The sequence below is a fragment of the Lithobates pipiens genome, unplaced genomic scaffold (genome assembly GCF_037356315.1).
Source record: "Lithobates pipiens isolate NorthernLeopardFrog02 unplaced genomic scaffold, aLitPip1_a1.2 Scaffold_51, whole genome shotgun sequence".
In the NCBI taxonomy this organism is placed as follows: Eukaryota; Metazoa; Chordata; class Amphibia; order Anura; family Ranidae; genus Lithobates; species Lithobates pipiens.
In genome coordinates, this window is record NW_027507874.1 from 844,606 (window position 1) to 861,623 (window position 17,018).

A 17,018-nucleotide genomic window follows, 5' to 3' on the forward strand; every position below is an offset into this window, starting at 1 on the left:
GACAATTGTTCTATTGTCAGATTAGCGCAGTGTCATGAATTTTGGTGATGCACAAACAGCTGTGTTAGGGTGGGTTCACACTTGTGCGATGCGGGAACCCTGCAATTCCACTACGGGTTCCTGCATCGCACCCGACTCGCACGACAGTTCACAACGACATATGCGAACTGCTGGGGAGTGTCATACAATGTTAATGACATCCCCATTTCAGCTCGCATGTTGCACTGCAAAGTGTCAGTTTGGACATGAATCGGATCACATGGGTGCTATGCGATCCGATTCTGGTGCGGACCAAAAAAAGGGTCCTGTTGCGAGTTTAGTCCGAATGCGATACGATTTCAGCCATACTATCTGTATGGATGAAATCGCATTGCACGGACATTGCATGCGATTTTGCACTATGCAGCAGTGTGAACTGGCCCTGAGCCTAGGTTTCTGCAAATTTGATGGATAGCAATGTTACCTGTGAAGTTGCCCCAGAATGCAGTTCACATGCACACAAACCCCCCTTTTCATGTAGGCTCTGTTTCCACGTGTGCAACTTGTCCTGCGACTTGGGACTGCATAGTTGCATGACAAGAAGTACCCGATTTCCAATGAGTACCATTCATATCTGTGCGACTTCAAGTCACAGCGACTTCAAAGTAGTCCCTGCACTACTTTGGTCCCATTTTAATGTGACTTGAGGTCCATAAACCTCCAGAATACACAGGCATGGCTTCAAGTCGTGGCAGAATCGTGCAACTTTCAGGCTTTTCAGGCTAACGCAGCCTGAAAGTTGCACAATTCTGCTTCAATTTTGATGCAACTTTAAAGCAATGCCTGTGTATTCCGGAGGTCTATGGATCTCAAATTGCATCAAAGTGGGACCAAAGTAGTGCAGGGACTACTTTTAAGTCGCACAGATACGAATAATACTCATTGGAAATCATAGAGTACAAAGTCGCAGGCCAAGTTGCACAAGTGGAAATGGAGCCTAAATGAAAAGCGGGTTTTTGTGCATGTGAACTGCATTCTGATGGGCCAACTTCACAGGTAACATTGCTAGCCATCATATTTTCCCATAGTCTTTACAGCGCATGCGCAGGAATGATGATCAGATTTTACTACCACTACCATGGGCGAAGTACCCCTGGTAGTAAAATTCAATCATTATGGCTATTTTCACACTTGTGCGACTTGAAAGTCAAGTGCTTTTGCCATGATTTTTGCCACGACTTGAAGCAATGTCTGTGTAATCTGGAGGTCTCTGCCACAAGTCGCATCAAAGTCGGACAAAAGTAGTACAAAAACTACTTTGAAGTCACACAGATAAGAACTGAACTCATTGGAAATCACGGGTTATGACTTGTCATGTGACTTTGCAGTCTCAAGTCGCAGGACAAGTCGCACGAGTGTGAAAGGGACTTAGGCTGTCCGTACCACCTGATCACTGCTGCTACCTCATTGGTTTAGTGTATTGTTTTACTGGTGGTGACTTGTGGTTCTTTCAGTGTACTGGGTTCTAAAAACTGATCTGATTCTTTAACTCGGTAACTTGTACGATTCTTTAACTCGGTAACTTGTACGATTCTTTAACTCGGTAACTTGTACGATTCTTTAACTCGGTGTACTGTGTACTCCTTGCTCTTGTTTTAAGTTTGTATCCAGTTCCTGAGTGTCACTGTGCTTGGAGTCAGCTGATTGGTTGCAGGGAGGGGCGGATTACCACTGCCAGCTCTGCTATGTACTGAGTGCAGAGTGAACTGTTTCAAACGAATCAGTTCACTGAAAAGAATCGATTCATCCAGTTCACTAAAAAGAACCGATTCATAAGAACGATTCGTTCATGAACTGGACATCACTACTGTGTTGATCTATTTTCAAAACCTCATCATTGAGAATCATGACTGAGACTGAGACTGCCCCAGCCGCCGCTCCTCCAGCGGAGCCCGCCACCAAGAAGAAGGCGACTAAGAAGGCGGCAGCCGGAGGAGCCAAGAAAGGCAGCAAGAAGCCGCCCGGTCCCAGCGTGTCCGACCTCATCGTCACAGCCGTGGCCGCTTCCAAGGAGCGCAGCGGGGTCTCCCTGGCCGCCCTCAAGTAGCTCCTGGCCACCGGAGGATACGATGTGGACAAGAACAACAGCCGCCTGAAGATCGCCATCAGGGCGCTGGTGACTAAGGGGAGCCTCGTCCAGGTCAAAGGACATGGAGCCTCCGGATCCTTCAAGATCAACAAGAAGCAGCAAGAGGGCGACAAGGCCAAGAAAGTCACCATCAAGAAGAAGCCATCGGCTGCGGCCAAGCCCAAGAAACCTGCAGCCGCCAAGAAGCCAGCCAAGTCCCCCAAGAAGAAAGTCCCCAGCAAAGCCGCCAAGAGCCCCAAGAAGGCCACCAAGAAACCGGCAAAGGCTGCAGCTGCTCCCGCCAAGAAGGCGACAAAGAGCCCCAAGAAGCCCAAAGCTGCAGCCAAGCCGAAAAAAGCCGCCAAGAGTCCGGCTAAGAAGGCGGCTAAAGCCAAGACAGCAGCCAAGCCCAAGAAGGCCGCTCCGAAGAAGAAATAAGAATACCTCCCTCATCTCCACCCCCTCAAAGGCTCTTCTCAGAGCCATCCACCTCCTCCTAACAGAGCTATACCTACCTACACCCACCTCCTCCTAACCGAGCCACAGCTACCTACCAACACCCACCTCCTCCTAACAGAGCCACACCTACCTACCAACACCCACCTCCTTCTAACAGAGCCACACCTACCTACCTACACCCACCTCCTCCTAACAGAGCTACACCTACCTACCTACAGCCACCTCCTCCTAACAGAGCCACACCTGACTACCTACAGCCACCTCCTCCTAACAGAGCCACACCTGCCTACCTACAGCCACCAGGGGCCGCATAGCTTTTACACACGTGAGATGTTCCCATCACACATTGTACATTTGTCCCTTGCAGGGAATCCCCGATTACATTTTATGATAAATCCCACAAATGATCACTAGAGATCCTGTAGATCGGAAATCCCTCCTGCTATAAAGGATCGTTTCAGGGGCCCCATCCCACCCACATCTGTCATGTGAAGATAGGAGACCTGGAGGTTTTCCCGCACACTGGCTGTGGGGTCTCCCCGGGGGAGAGACATTCACACTACAATATGTCATCTGATCGGTAGAAGGGAAATCATTGTACTGATCGGGAATGTTAGAATGATCAGCAACAAGAACATTGTGTTATGCGGAGAATGGACTCTCCACTGTCATAGAATTCCATATTTTTTACCCAAATTATGAAGAGGATTAGCAGCCCCGATGTCACATTCAGGTTAGAAATTTTATCTCCCGGCTCCACTTTTAGAAAGTTCCCCGTATGATGATAATAGTCTTATTGGCTGATCGGAATATATGTAATTTGTCGCAACAGATAGTGGAGGGTGTTTCGCACACACTATCTGCTGATTGGCTGACATAAAATAATTTGACGCTTGCAATGAGAAATGTACAAATCTCTGCAGGGTGCCAATAATTGTCTTCTGTAGATAATGAATGAGAATAAAGAAGAGAGTGTAAGATGTGCTGATGGGAAGGTGTAACAATGTGATCGGTGTGTGTGTGGGGGGAAGAGATTGGAGAAAGTTGTAGAATAGCAGAGGAGAGGTTCCTGATAGATCGGGGAGAGGAAATGTCTTCTTCCTACAGAAGAATGAATAGTGAGTGAGATTTCTTACTAGTCATTTGTATGATTTATACACCGGAGCGGAGAAAGAGGTGATCCCGGGATCTGTGTACAGGAGGGAGGAGGTGACTTCTTATTTATCTTGAACACATTTCCTTTCCCCGATCTGGTAATGAGATAAGTATAGAGAATCTTTCTAGGAACTTGTCTTCCTCTCCTTTATATTATTACATTGTATTATGGTGGGAAAAGATCGGCAGGAGAAAAGCTCTTCTTCCTAGAGAAGTGAGAATTGTTACTTTGTAATCGTCTTAGAAATGTTAGAGATCAGCGTGCAGAGAAGAGTGAGAAGAATGAAGAGATGTGGTGGGAAGGATTTGTATGATGTAGTGGCGATGAGATAGTATGGAGCTCTCTGAGGAGGATGTGGTGGCTCTGAGAAGAGCCTTTGTTGTGTGGGGTGGGGTGGCGATGAGGAGGTCGGTGGGGGGTGTATTAGGCCCTCTCTCCACGGATGCGGCGTGCCAGCTGGATGTCTTTGGACATGATGGTGACCCTCTTGGCATGGATGGCGCAGAGGTTGGTGTCCTCGAAGAGTCCTACGAGATAAGCCTCAGAGGCTTCCTGCAGAGCCATGACGGCGGAGCTCTGGAAGCGCAGGTCGGTCTTGAAGTCCTGGGCGATCTCTCGGACGAGGCGCTGGAAGGGCAGCTTGCGGATGAGCAGCTCGGTGGATTTCTGGTAGCGGCGGATCTCTCGGAGAGCCACGGTGCCGGGCCTGTAGTGGTGAGGCTTCTTCACTCCGCCGGTGGCCGGGGCGCTCTTGCGGGCGGCTTTGGTGGCCAGCTGCTTGCGGGGAGCTTTCCCTCCGGTGGACTTACGAGCGGTCTGCTTGGTCCTTGCCATGGCCGATCAATGCTTCCAATTTCCACAAGGAATACATTACAAGTGTGAGAACACAGGCTGTGCGGCGTCTATATACATCACTGCCTTCTGATTGGACAACTAAAACACACCCCTTTTCATGATTGGTTTACTTTTTTTTTTTAAAGCGGCATTTTTAAAATGTCCGCCATGATCTGTCTGTTATCTGTGTTAGTAGAGTTACCTTCTTTGTGTGGGGTGGGGGAGGGGAGTTCCTCCACATCATACAATGTGTAAGAATTAGGAGCTCTGACATTGGACTGCTTGTCTCCATAATAAATGAGATGACAGAAAATTCTCACTGATCGGATTATTCCGTTCTTAGTGAATAACAAGTAGAAAGGTGACTTGTACAGCTTGTTCCGTCCAGCACAATTCTGTACTAACATGAAGGGACAGATCGCTGAGCAGACAATGAATCGTGTCCCCCCAGCACATCTTGGATCGGTTGGTGTTCCCATTGGTTTCCATCAGATCCATGTGGATACAATTCAACTAATCGGCTCCAATGTATCCTCTATGGAAGAGCAACACTGACATCTGCTGGTGACAAGAGAAATGGCTTCTGTGCTGGGATCTAGAAAGCGCTACAATAAGATTTCATTGTTTTCTTTCCGAATCCCACTTATAGGAAAAATAGATGATTACAACGTGATCTTTGGGAACAGAATTAGAACTCATACCGGGAAATTGGAGGGAATGGACACGGGCGACATCTAGATTGCATAATTAATCTGATGAATTTGCATTAAGGTTTTGTCAGAAAATTCACTAAAAACATTATTTGAACCATATTGCTCACCATATCTTCATCATGTTTACTTTACAATGAAATCGCAGCTCTGATATGGTGTATGTGTTCTACAAGAACCTTTTTGTCCTGTTGGGATGATGGGGGGTGTCGGGGAATTACTTGGCGCTGGTGTGTTCGACTTTAATACGAATTATTCTAACATTAATATAATACAGAATATATATATATATATATATATATATATATATATATATATATATATATATATATAATGCCAACTATTTACACAACTCTTTACAATAAAAATGGTGATAGTTCAATCACAATAGATTTCAATACACAAGTAATAGGAGGGACCCTGCTCATGGAGTTTACAATCTAAAGAAATGTTTTTATAATGAAAGATTAGAAATCCTTATCAGTGTAAGCTTTAGAAACATTGAGATTGCATTATGTTTGCCCATATCTCAGCAAATTAGATGACAGAGGGAGGGAGTTAAGAGGGTTAAATGTTCCCTGTAACCGTCACTTTCCAATCTGAGTATTGTAATCTGAGGCACCTGATATTTACCAAATACTCCTTTTTTTTTTTATTAGAGAAAAGACACACACACACACACACACACACACACACACACACACACACACACACACACACACACACACACACACACACACACACACACACACACACACACACACACACACACACACTTATATACATAGAGAGATACACAACAGGAAAGTCAATGTGTGCCCAGCTGATGATCTAAATCCCCCACCCATCTAAGGTGAGATGATCATGTATAATAGTTGGACTCCCATGAAGAAAATAAATGCTATATGACACATTTGAATCAAACACAATGTGATGTATAAGTAATATTTCTAAGCAGATGATCCCTAAACGATGTCGTAAAAGTAAGCATCCCCTTTTATGTGTCTCTGCAGACATTAGCATGCCTTGTACAGTCTTACATAGTCCATAAAACAAAAAAGTAAACGTGTAGGTGAAAATGATGTATACAAAACGGAAAATTGTATACTCACCTTTCCGTAATTTTCCTTTCCTGTTGCATCTCATGGCAGCATACACCTATGGGTTGTGGCTCCGCCCCCGCAACCTGATAGGACCGTTTAACTATTAAATCTTGAGAGGGCCCCTGCTTCAGCATTCTCAATATATAGATACCTCACCTTAGACGGGTGGGCATCTGTATGCTGCCATGAGATGCAACAGGAAAGGAAAATTACGGAAAGGTGAGTATACAATTTTCCGTTTTCCTGTCGCATCATGGCAGCATACACCTATGGGGAATAACTCGCAAAACTGGGTGGGTCTAAGCAGAAAAAGTTTATTTACAAGGAATGGAGGAATTGGACTGAATAATCGCTCTACCAAAATCCACCGTGGACAACCTAGCGGAGTCCACTTTGTAGTGGGATATAAAAGTACTTTTTGAAGACCATGTGGCTGCCTTGCAGATGGTTTCTGAGGACACTTTGCAGAAGGCTGCCCAGGAGGTTGCCATTGCCCTTGTAGAGTGCGCCTTTAAGCCCTCAGGTATCTGAGCTTGATTAGAAGAGTAGGATTTCTTTATGATTTTCACAAGCCATGCTGCGATGGTGCGGGAAGTAGCTGCCTGTCCTCTTCTGGAGCCATGAGGGATGACTAGGAGGTTTTCCACTTTCCTGAAGTCACTGGTCTTCGAGAGGTAGGCCAGTAAGTTAGATTTTACATCCAGTGGATGAGGGCCGCCCTGCTCTGTAGAAAGAGTGGGAAGGCATATTTCCTGATTAAAATGAAAGGAGGAAGCCACTTTGGGGACGAAGCGGTCTGAAGGTTTCAGAACTACCTTGTCTGGGTAGATGGTAAGGTATGGTTCCTTTGCCATTAGTGCATGCATTTCCGACACCCTCTTGGCTGATGTAATCGCTATCAGAAAGGTGATTTTGAGGGTTAGATTCCAAAGGGAAGCTTTTTCAACTGGAAAGAATGGGTCATGGGATAGGAAGTCCAGTACTATCGAAAGATCCCAAGTTGGAAATGAGGGCTTTCTGGGAGGTCTCAATCTTAGACAAGCCTTCTGGAATTGAGAAATAAGAGGTTCTTGAGCCCATTTCACCCCCGTAATGGCAGATAGAGCTGATACGTGTACTTTCAAGGTGCTTGAACCAAGACCTTTGTCAAGACCTAGCTGAAGGAACTCTAGGACCTGAGCAAATGTAGGGGATGAAGGGTCCCAGGTTTGTTGTTGTGCGACCGAGAGGAACTTATCCCAGATTCTCTTGTAAGTGTTATTAGTGGTAAACCTTCTGGCTTGGAGAAGGGTGTTTATCACTTTGTGGGAACATCCGTGAGCTATGAACCTAGCCCTTTCAGTCTCCATGCTGTTAGGTGTAACTTCTCTGGGCATGGATGGAGGAATTGACCTTGAGAGAGTAGATCCGCTGTCACAGGGAGCGGCAATGGTTCTGCTGTACTCAATTGGAGTAGGGTCGTGAACCACGGCCTCCTCTGCCAAAAGGGCAGGACTGCTAAAACTGTGGCACTTGATTTCCTGAGTCTGAGTAGAAGCCTCGATATGATTGGAGTTGGTGGAAACACGTAACCTAGGTGGAAATTCCAGTTGTGTTGTAAACAATCCGTGCCTTCCGCCGAAGGAAAGGGAACTCTCGCCAGGTACCTCTGACACTTTGCGTTGTTTGGAGTTGCTGCCAGATCGATATCCGGAACCCCCCAAGTCTTTGTTATCAGAGAAAAGGCCTGACTGCTTAGGGCCCATTCGTGGTTGCATACGAACTGTCGACTCAAGGTGTCTGCTATCTAATTCTGGACACCTGGTACGTATGTTGCCCTGAGACTGGTTAAATTCAGTTGCGCCCATTGGAAGACTGGTTGGACTTCTTGCAACATGGAGCGACTCCTGGTGCCTCCTTGCCTGTTGATATAGGCCACAGCCACTCGATTGTCCATCTTTAGCAGGACATCTTTTCCCTCCAGAAATGGGCTGAAGGCTAGTAGTGCCTGGAATGCTGCTTTCATCTCCAATAAGTTGGAAACCACATCGTGTGTCCTGAATGGCCAACAACCTTGGGCTGTGTGGTGACGATAGTGTGCTCCCCATCCTTCCATGCTGGCATCCGAGGTGATTACTTCTTGAGAGAGAAGGACTAAGCGTTTACACCTCTTCAGATTGTGTGGTTTTGTCCACCATGATAGCGATTGCTTCACCTCTTCCCGGATCACTATCGGCTGGGTCATTGACACGCCGTTCCATTGTTTGAGGAATGATATTTGAAGAGGCCTGGCATTCCACTGGGCCCATTGTACCATTGGGATAGTCGCCGAGAATGACCCTAAAATACTGAGACATTCCCTGGCGGGGATGGTAGTGGCCACGAGTAACCTCTTTACTTTCTGGATTAGGATGGGAACTTTCTCCTCCGGGAGTTCTACTGTATTGAGTCGGGTATCCAGCTCTGCCCCCAGAAAAATCATTCGCTGTGTGGGATTTAGACTGCTCTTCCCCCAATTTATCAGCCACCCAAATTTTTGCAGGGTGGAAATTAGGATTGCGCGGTGAAGTAGGAGGGAATCTCGGTTGTCGGCCAGGAGAAGGATATCGTCTAGGTAGTGGTGCACCCTCAGGCCTTGCTCCCTTAATAGGGCAATTACTGGCAGTAACACTTTTGTAAATGTTCTTGGAGCAGTGGATATTCCGAACGGGAAACTTTGGAATTGGAAATGTTGATGACCTACAACAAAACTGAGAAATTTCTGAAATGAGGTGTGAATGGGAACGTGCAGGTAGGCGTCTTGTAAATCGATGGAGAGCATCCAATCTCCTATGTTGATGGCCTGGAGGATTGTCTGCAGACTCTCCATTTTGAATGCCTCCACCAGGATTCGGTGATTGAGTTTCTTTAAGTCCATGACAGGACGTAAGTCTCCTGTCTTCTTTTTTACCAGAAATAGAGGAGAATATAATCCTCTCCCTCTCTGTGGTAGAGGAACTTCCCTTATAGCTTGCTTCTGGATTAGGTCCTGAACATATCCGTTCAGTAGTACTCTCTTTTGGTGAGATGATGGTATCCTTGTTATTCGGAAATGGTCCCTTGGGTGCTTTCGGAACCTCCATCCGTGTCCGAATTGGACAGTCGCCACTGCCCATGGATCCTTTATTGTCCCCGCCCATACCTGCTTGAACAACCTTAGCCTGGCTCCTACTACAGCTGGTTGGGCGGGCGCACCTTCAAAAAGACTTTTGATCCCCTGAAGTAGGGGTCTTGGCTTTCTGGAGCTTGAGGAAGGATGATTGAGGGTTCTTCCAGTTTCTCCTGTACTCCTTGCCAGGTCTATAGGATCTTGCCTCCCTATATTTGTCTGGGAGGTTACGTCTGGGGGCTGACAGTCTTTGCTATTTAGATCTTCTATCTGAAGGGATCAGACCCGATTTTCCCCCGGTAACTTTAGAAATCGCAGAATCTAGCTTTTCTCCAAAGAGATTTGCTCCGTCAAAGGGAATCTTGCACCAGTTTGTCTTCGAGGATGGGTCTGCAGACCAGGGTTTCAGCCAAAGTGCCCTTCTGGCCATTACTGAGCTCAGCATTGCTCTAGATGTAGATTTAATTATATCTACAGAGGCTTCTGCGACAAAGTCGCCTGCGAGAGATCCTGTAGGGCTGAGATTACCTTCTCTTGTTCCCCTCCTTCTGACACCAGTCTCTCGGTATTGGCGGACCAGTTGGAAATGGCTCTACCCACAGCTGCTAGGGCCACAGCTGGTCTGCATGCGCCTCCTGCTGATAGGTAAGATCTTTTCAGATCTAGGTCAATTTTCCTATCTAGTACATCTTTAAATGTAACCGCATCTTCGATTGGAAGTGTCACATGTCTGGCAAGACGCATCAGAGAAGAATCCACCACTGGCGGGGTCACTAATGGAGTGACACTAGGCTCCTTCAGGGGATAAAGTTTTGCTAACCTGTTAGTTAGACTGATCTTCTTATCCGGCTTTTGCCATTCCTCTTTAATCAAATCCTCTAGTTCCTCAATAAATGGGAAGGTCTCAGGATCTTTCTTGAGATTTGGAAAATATTTCCTCAGCTTCTGAGGAGTTTGTTTTTCTTCCACCCAATTGATCGCTTCCTTCACTGATTTAATGAAGGGTTCAACTAGTGCAAAGTCGAAGCCGTTAGAGGCGTCAATGTCATCATTATCTGACAAAGGATCTGACATCCTTGAAGTGGAGGGAACAGCAGATGTGGTGCCTTGCAAAGGTCTGCTAGTTTCCGGTCCTGCGATTTGGAGGGGCAATTCAGTAGCTGGAGTACTAGGATCTAATTCCCTGTCTTTTGTTGCTTCATTGAAGCATGAACGACAGGCCAGCTTATCTGGGAGTGCTATTGCGCCACAAACCCAGCATGAGTTTCCAGAGGGATGGAGACTTTGAGCGCGAGAAGAGTGTCTGCTAGTAGGGGATCTTCTGTGGTAGGAGTGTCCATGTCGGGAGTAGGACCTTGATCGCCTCCTCCTGTGATCTCCGCTCTCTCTGCGCCTTGAGCGGCTTCTGCTATGGTCTCGGTCCCGTCTATGACTTGAGCGGCTTCTTCTTGAGCGCCTTGAGTGCGACGATCTGGATGACCTGATAGGGCTGTGCAATTTAGACAGCGTTAGTGACAGGCTCTCTTTTTCCTCTTCGTACTTACCATGTTGACCCCACTTACCTAATAGGCTGGCGATGGTCTGCTGGGGCAGCGGCCTCCAAGAAGAGTGAATCCTAAAAACGAACGGAAATCAGTGTGCAAAGACAGGTAGGGAGATATGCCAGTTGCAGAAAAATAACTTTAGAAACGAAGAGACTGACCTGAGATCCGAAGGAAACGATATGTAAGAAACGATCGGAATGACGAAGACGATCTTGGTCGTGAAGCAGCAGCCACGGTACACAAAGCAAAAATGCCATTTTTAAACCCCGCGCTAATGCCGTCGTAACGCCGACGTCATCCCGCACATGCGCAGAAATGTCCCACGACGTTCGGCTCCATTTTGGAAAGTGGCGAACCGGCAATACAACGAGGCACTGAACGCCAGCGCATGCGTAGAGGAGATCAATCATCGGCGCCCGAGGAGCAAGGTTCTACAGAGCTTGACAGGAAAGGAACAGAAAATACCTAGATAGCACAGGTTAGAGGCCGCTGCATAATAAATCTGTTTAAGATTTGTAAAGATAAATAACGATACCCCTGAGACCATCAGAGTGGGGATTCCTCCATTAAGCTCATTTAGAGGCTGTACAGGTAGGACTTCCACCCAGGAGAGGCTTGAACCTGGCTGGGGCGATAGCGGTAAGGGGTGATGTCCGGTCTTCTCAGGTGAGGAAAAAAAGGAGAATGCTGAAGCAGGGGCCCTCTCAAGATTTAATAGTTAAACGGTCCTATCAGGTTGCGGGGGCGGAGCCACAACCCATAGGTGTATGCTGCCATGATGCGACAGGAAAATAAGATTATATACGCATCATCCTTATATAAATAGATATCCGCTTTCAATTTACGAAAAAAAAAAAAAGTTCCCATGTGTTCTCTGAGGAGGAGCAACACTGACACCTAGTGGTTATGAAAATGTATGTCTTCTATACGGAGCTATGGAAAGATATGCAATGTGACTGGATGGAAATAAAATGTCAGGAATTTCTGAATAAAGGGAATCTGCAACACCAGTTTGTACTGGGATTATTATTATATATAGTATTTCTTACTATAACACAGCTTCAAATGTCCAAATTCATTAGATTTTACAATCGGTATAATCGGTTGATTTTTCATTTAATGTATTTAGAATTTTTAATTGCGATAAAATGTGATGAGAGCTCATTGATGGAAATGGTGGGCGGCTCTTAGAAGAGCCTTTGTGTCTTGTGTTGGGATGATGATGATGGGGGATTACTTGGCGCTGGTGTACTTGGTGACGGCCTTGGTGCCCTCGGAGACGGCGTGCTTGGCCAGCTCTCCGGGCAGGAGGAGGCGGACGGCGGTCTGGATCTCCCGGGAGGTGATGGTGCGGCGCTTGTTGTAATGAGCCAGGCGGGAAGATTCGCCGGCGATGCGCTCGAAGATGTCATTGACGAAGGAGTTCATGATGCCCATGGCCTTGGACGAGATGCCGGTGTCGGGGTGGACCTGCTTGAGCACCTTGTACACGTAGATGGCATAACTCTCCTTCCTGCTCTTCCTCCGCTTCTTGCCGTCCTTCTTCTGGCTCTTGGTCACGGCTTTCTTGGAGCCCTTCTTGGGTGCCGGGGCGGACTTGGCTGGTTCAGGCATGATAAGGGTTAATGTGATCTCCGCTGTGTGGAGGGAATGTGTGCTGGAGCCGCCCTCATGTGCTGCTTTTATAGGCGCCCTATGCAAATGAAGTCTCTTCCCTCCTCACGCTTCTATTGGAGGATTCAGTCATGTGGTGGGGAGGAGTGTTTTGCTTCCCTTGCTCGTTTACTGATTGGTGTAGAAACAAGTCAGAACATAATTGGCTGGCTTGGAAATTAACCAACCACAGTGTATGATGTCAGAGCATTGACTGTATAAACATAAGGAAGCTGCAGAAATGAGCGATCTTTAGCAGAGTAACAGAAGAATCTCACAATGTCTGGCCGTGGAAAACAAGGAGGCAAGGTTCGGGCTAAGGCCAAGACCCGATCATCCCGGGCTGGTCTGCAGTTCCCAGTTGGTCGTGTTCACCGTCTGCTCAGGAAGGGCAACTATGCGGAGCGGGTCGGGGCCGGAGCTCCCGTCTATCTGGCCGCCGTCCTCGAGTATCTCACGGCTGAGATCCTCGAGCTGGCCGGCAACGCCGCCCGCGACAACAAGAAGACCCGCATCATCCCCCGACACCTCCAGCTGGCCGTCCGCAACGACGAGGAGCTCAACAAGCTGCTGGGCGGCGTCACCATCGCCCAGGGAGGAGTCCTGCCCAACATCCAGGCCGTGCTGCTGCCCAAGAAGACCGAGAGCCACAAGGCCGCCGCCAAATCCAAGTAATCCCGACAACTCCTTTCTACTCCCAAATCCATTCATTTCTACAACACAAAGGCTCTTCTCAGAGCCCCCCACATCTCTCTACAAAGAGCCCCCCACACACCCCTCATTGTGTCTACCACATCGCATGCAATCAGCCCTCAATTGTCTGCATAGCTTTACACGGGAAATACATTCTTATTTATTCACACTTCTAGTACAGGAGATCTGTACAGGGAGGACAATTACTACATATAAAGAGCCTGCAATGTATTATTGGAGGACCTGGTTCTCTTATAGGGACTGATCGGCATTGTCCTTCAAACTAGTTGTGCTGAATCTAATACAGATCAGAAAATTGTAGTAAAACAATCATCCTCCGACTGATCGGGAACACAGATCTCAGAATGTTCCTATTATGCCGGGCGGGGTATGGAACGGATTTCACTTCATTTTAAATAGAACCTCACAATCATCTCAGATCGGCTAACCTGACACAGAAATGTAATGAAACAAAATTTAAATTCTTCCGGGGAACATTCCAGACACTTGATAAACGCGCTGACATATTATATTTCCCGGGGTTTACAGAATCCTAGAGAATGTTTTCTATAGAGATCAATGAAAAGTCTACAGAACAAGCATTTTCTGGGCTGAAAACGGAGAAAGATCAGAACACATTTCTTTGGATTCCTCATCAAAAACATCATTGGCTGATGAAGGAAACGCCGACAGTTCTGATTGGCTCATATTTCAAACTGCTACATTCCCCATTTGCCCGCCAGAATTCTTTAGAACGTTACAGACAAATAATCGGTCATTTTATACCGCCAAATCCGACACTGAGACCATCAGATGAGACAATTATCTGAGAAATATCATCAGCGCTTTGTTCCCAAACTGATTCATCGATTAGTCTGGAATAGAAATCGATTCAGAAGATTGTTGAATGATGTAAAATATGTTCTCTGTTACTAGATTTCTAAAAAGTGAAAGGACTGGTAGAAAACATGACACTCCCAGATACATATGTACAATGAATCAATAAAACAAACAGATCGTTATCCACTGTAACGAGAAATCAGCAAAATATTAACAATGTTTCTAAGTAATTATCTTAGAAACATTTCTTTACTAATCTTTTATAAATATTAACAATAGTAACTGTTGATTTGTGTTCTCTCCGAAAAAGAATTGGAAGAATAGGTTTGTCATGAGATCTGTATAGGATCATGGGATTGGCCTCTATCAGATGTAGCAGTAACAGATTTCCCCCATATTACATTTAGAGAATATATATATAATGTGAATGGACTGGTAGAAATCATGACACTGCCAGATATATAACAGTATGTACAATACATAATCAGATCTGCATAGGATTATGTAACTGAAAAAAAGATACAAATATGTACTATGAATCAATACAGACAATATTGCGCTTCTGATGAATTACATCGGTTTCCATTCAGCAAAATATTTAAAAGTTTCTAAAATGAATAGAGCCGCCCTTCTCATCTCCGCTCAGCTTTACACCCAGGAAGGAGAGATGTGGGAATAAAATACATTTCTTTGTTTCCTTTTCAAAATAATCTTTATAAATATGAAATATTGGAACTGGTGTTAGGGAGTGTTAAAGATTCATGTTTTCCATGTAATCTCCAGGTACACGTGAGATCTGCTTTACCAAAGAGTCGTAAGAACACAACAAAATGATCTATCCAATGTTGTATCCAATTGGGTAGAGAGTTGATCTTCAAGACTGTACAATCTGTACTCCGGATGAAATATGAAAACTTCTTCCACCCTAACAAATGAACGAATCCGATGATAATTGTACAGAAATCCTCCATCCGTTTCCTGCTGAGATTTGGCGCTACAATAGATCTGGTTCTCTGGATGGAACGTTCTTAGGAGCCATACACGCTATTCGATTGTTTATCAAAACCATATAATAAGAGATTCAACCTCAAGTTTCAATTTGTAAACAATCAGGCAGGCCCTTACACTGCGTGGTTTAGGTAAATCTGAAGAGAAATATCTGCAGAAAATCGAATCGTGTGTATGGGGCTTTAGACTTAGGGGAGAAATGTCCAGCTAAAGCTGATCCGATCCCAGTTCTGGACGTTTCCCAACAAACCCAAACGGCTGTTTGCGTTGAATCTTTAATAGGCCAATTAAAAGCAATCACCCCTTTCATCTCCTAGTGTGATCACACTTAGATCGCCTATATAGGGCAAATGTCACGTGTCCAACCCCCAGAACAAACCCTCCCGCTACAGAAGTGTGTACGACGCGTCATTTAGATTTCATTTACTTCTCCTGATAACGTAAATAGCGGTATGTAGTTCTTTGTACGAGAAGGTGGGTGGCCCTGAGAAGGGCCTTTGTGTAGATGAAGTAGGTAGGTGTCTATGAGGGTTTAGCCTCCGAATCCATAAAGCGTGCGCCCCTGGCGTTTGAGAGCATAGACGACATCCATGGCGGTGACGGTCTTCCTCTTGGCGTGCTCGGTGTAGGTGACGGCATCGCGGATGACATTCTCCAGGAAAACCTTCAGCACTCCGCGGGTCTCCTCATAGATGAGTCCGGAGATGCGCTTGACACCCCCTCTGCGGGCCAAACGTCGGATGGCGGGTTTGGTGATGCCCTGGATGTTGTCCCGGAGCACCTTCCTGTGCCGCTTGGCGCCTCCTTTCCCCAGACCCTTCCCTCCTTTACCGCGACCAGACATGACGACTATTTCCTGCACAAACAGAAACGGAGCTCAGCCGTCTGCCTGCCCTCCTTATATACAGCCTGAGCGGACCTGATGGAAACCTTCCGGTGATAGAGTCATTCCCATTTATTATTAAAAAACAAAAGAGAGGGAATGTCATTCATTTATAAGGCTCCTATATATTCTATTGCACGGAGAATGCGAATCTTTAACACTTCATAACAGAAAAACAATCAGCAGTTCCAATTGTTCATAGTAATTTTATATTTCTAAAACATAATTTTGAAAACGAAACAAAGAAACACATTGCTTCTGACGTCTCTCCTTCCTAAGGATGAGCGGACCTGATGGGAGACAGGAGGAGAATGGGCGGGTCTAGTCATTTATTACCCAGCATAGAATTTCATTTAATTAGAAGCTTTTCAATAGTTTGCTGAATGGAAACTGATGTGATCCATCAGACGCACAACATTATCTTTATTGATTAATTGTACATATTTGTCTGGCATGTCATGATTATTACCTATTTTTATCAATAATATCATATTTATCGATCTTTGGATAGGAAGTGTAAAATATGTGCAATCTGCTATATGTATAAATTATATATCAGACAGTGAGAGAAGGAAAAAAAAAAAAAAATATATATATATATATATATATATATATTACAGTTCCCCATTTAGTTTTCTGAATTCTGAGGACTTGGAATAAAAGAGCACATATGGAAATGTTTTATATTATTATTCAATAAGCTTCGGACTCCATTTTTATTTATTCCGGACTAATGGATGAAAATAAAGCTGTGTTAAGTTTTTTTGCAGCCTATGAGTCAAGGCATGTTTAGGCTTTAGGTGGATGGTCAGGGGGCGCTAAAATGGTGGCTCAGCTGGGAAAGGAAAAAAAAATAAATAAATAAATAAAAAAAAAATTATATATATATATATATATATAT

General features: G+C 45.5%; 4 protein-coding genes and 1 pseudogene across 4 annotated transcripts; 2 read left to right on the plus strand and 3 right to left on the minus strand.

The window, feature by feature from the left end:
* Nucleotides 1–1,885: 1,885 nt before the first annotated feature.
* LOC143957030 (histone H1B-like) lies at nucleotides 1,886–2,565 on the plus strand (annotated as a pseudogene).
* A 1,580-nt stretch (nucleotides 2,566–4,145) lies between these two features.
* On the minus strand, nucleotides 4,146–4,556 carry LOC143957031 (histone H3-like). Its single transcript, XM_077467174.1, has one exon. The coding sequence runs from the start codon at nucleotides 4,554–4,556 to the stop codon at nucleotides 4,146–4,148; it is 411 nt and encodes a 136-aa protein (XP_077323300.1).
* A 7,634-nt stretch (nucleotides 4,557–12,190) lies between these two features.
* LOC143957032 (histone H2B 1.1-like) lies at nucleotides 12,191–12,678 on the minus strand. Its single transcript, XM_077467175.1, has one exon. It carries the CDS (start codon nucleotides 12,652–12,654, stop codon nucleotides 12,274–12,276), a length of 381 nt encoding a protein of 126 aa, XP_077323301.1. The 5' UTR covers nucleotides 12,655–12,678; the 3' UTR covers nucleotides 12,191–12,273.
* A 277-nt stretch (nucleotides 12,679–12,955) lies between these two features.
* On the plus strand, nucleotides 12,956–13,439 carry LOC143957072 (histone H2A.J). The gene has a single exon (XM_077467209.1). The coding sequence runs from the start codon at nucleotides 12,973–12,975 to the stop codon at nucleotides 13,366–13,368; it is 396 nt and encodes a 131-aa protein (XP_077323335.1). The 5' UTR covers nucleotides 12,956–12,972; the 3' UTR covers nucleotides 13,369–13,439.
* A 2,167-nt stretch (nucleotides 13,440–15,606) lies between these two features.
* On the minus strand, nucleotides 15,607–16,093 carry LOC143957033 (histone H4). Its single transcript, XM_077467176.1, has one exon. It carries the CDS (start codon nucleotides 16,076–16,078, stop codon nucleotides 15,767–15,769), a length of 312 nt encoding a protein of 103 aa, XP_077323302.1. The 5' UTR covers nucleotides 16,079–16,093; the 3' UTR covers nucleotides 15,607–15,766.
* Nucleotides 16,094–17,018: the final 925 nt, after the last annotated feature.

Bases quoted from the DNA above. Each gene is read 5' to 3' on its own strand.
- LOC143957031 (XM_077467174.1), bottom strand. From the start codon at position 4,556: ATGGCAAGGACCAAGCAGACCGCTCGTAAGTCCACCGGAGGGAAAGCT.
- LOC143957032 (XM_077467175.1), bottom strand. From the start codon at position 12,654: ATGCCTGAACCAGCCAAGTCCGCCCCGGCACCCAAGAAGGGCTCCAAG.
- LOC143957072 (XM_077467209.1), top strand. From the start codon at position 12,973: ATGTCTGGCCGTGGAAAACAAGGAGGCAAGGTTCGGGCTAAGGCCAAG.
- LOC143957033 (XM_077467176.1), bottom strand. From the start codon at position 16,078: ATGTCTGGTCGCGGTAAAGGAGGGAAGGGTCTGGGGAAAGGAGGCGCC.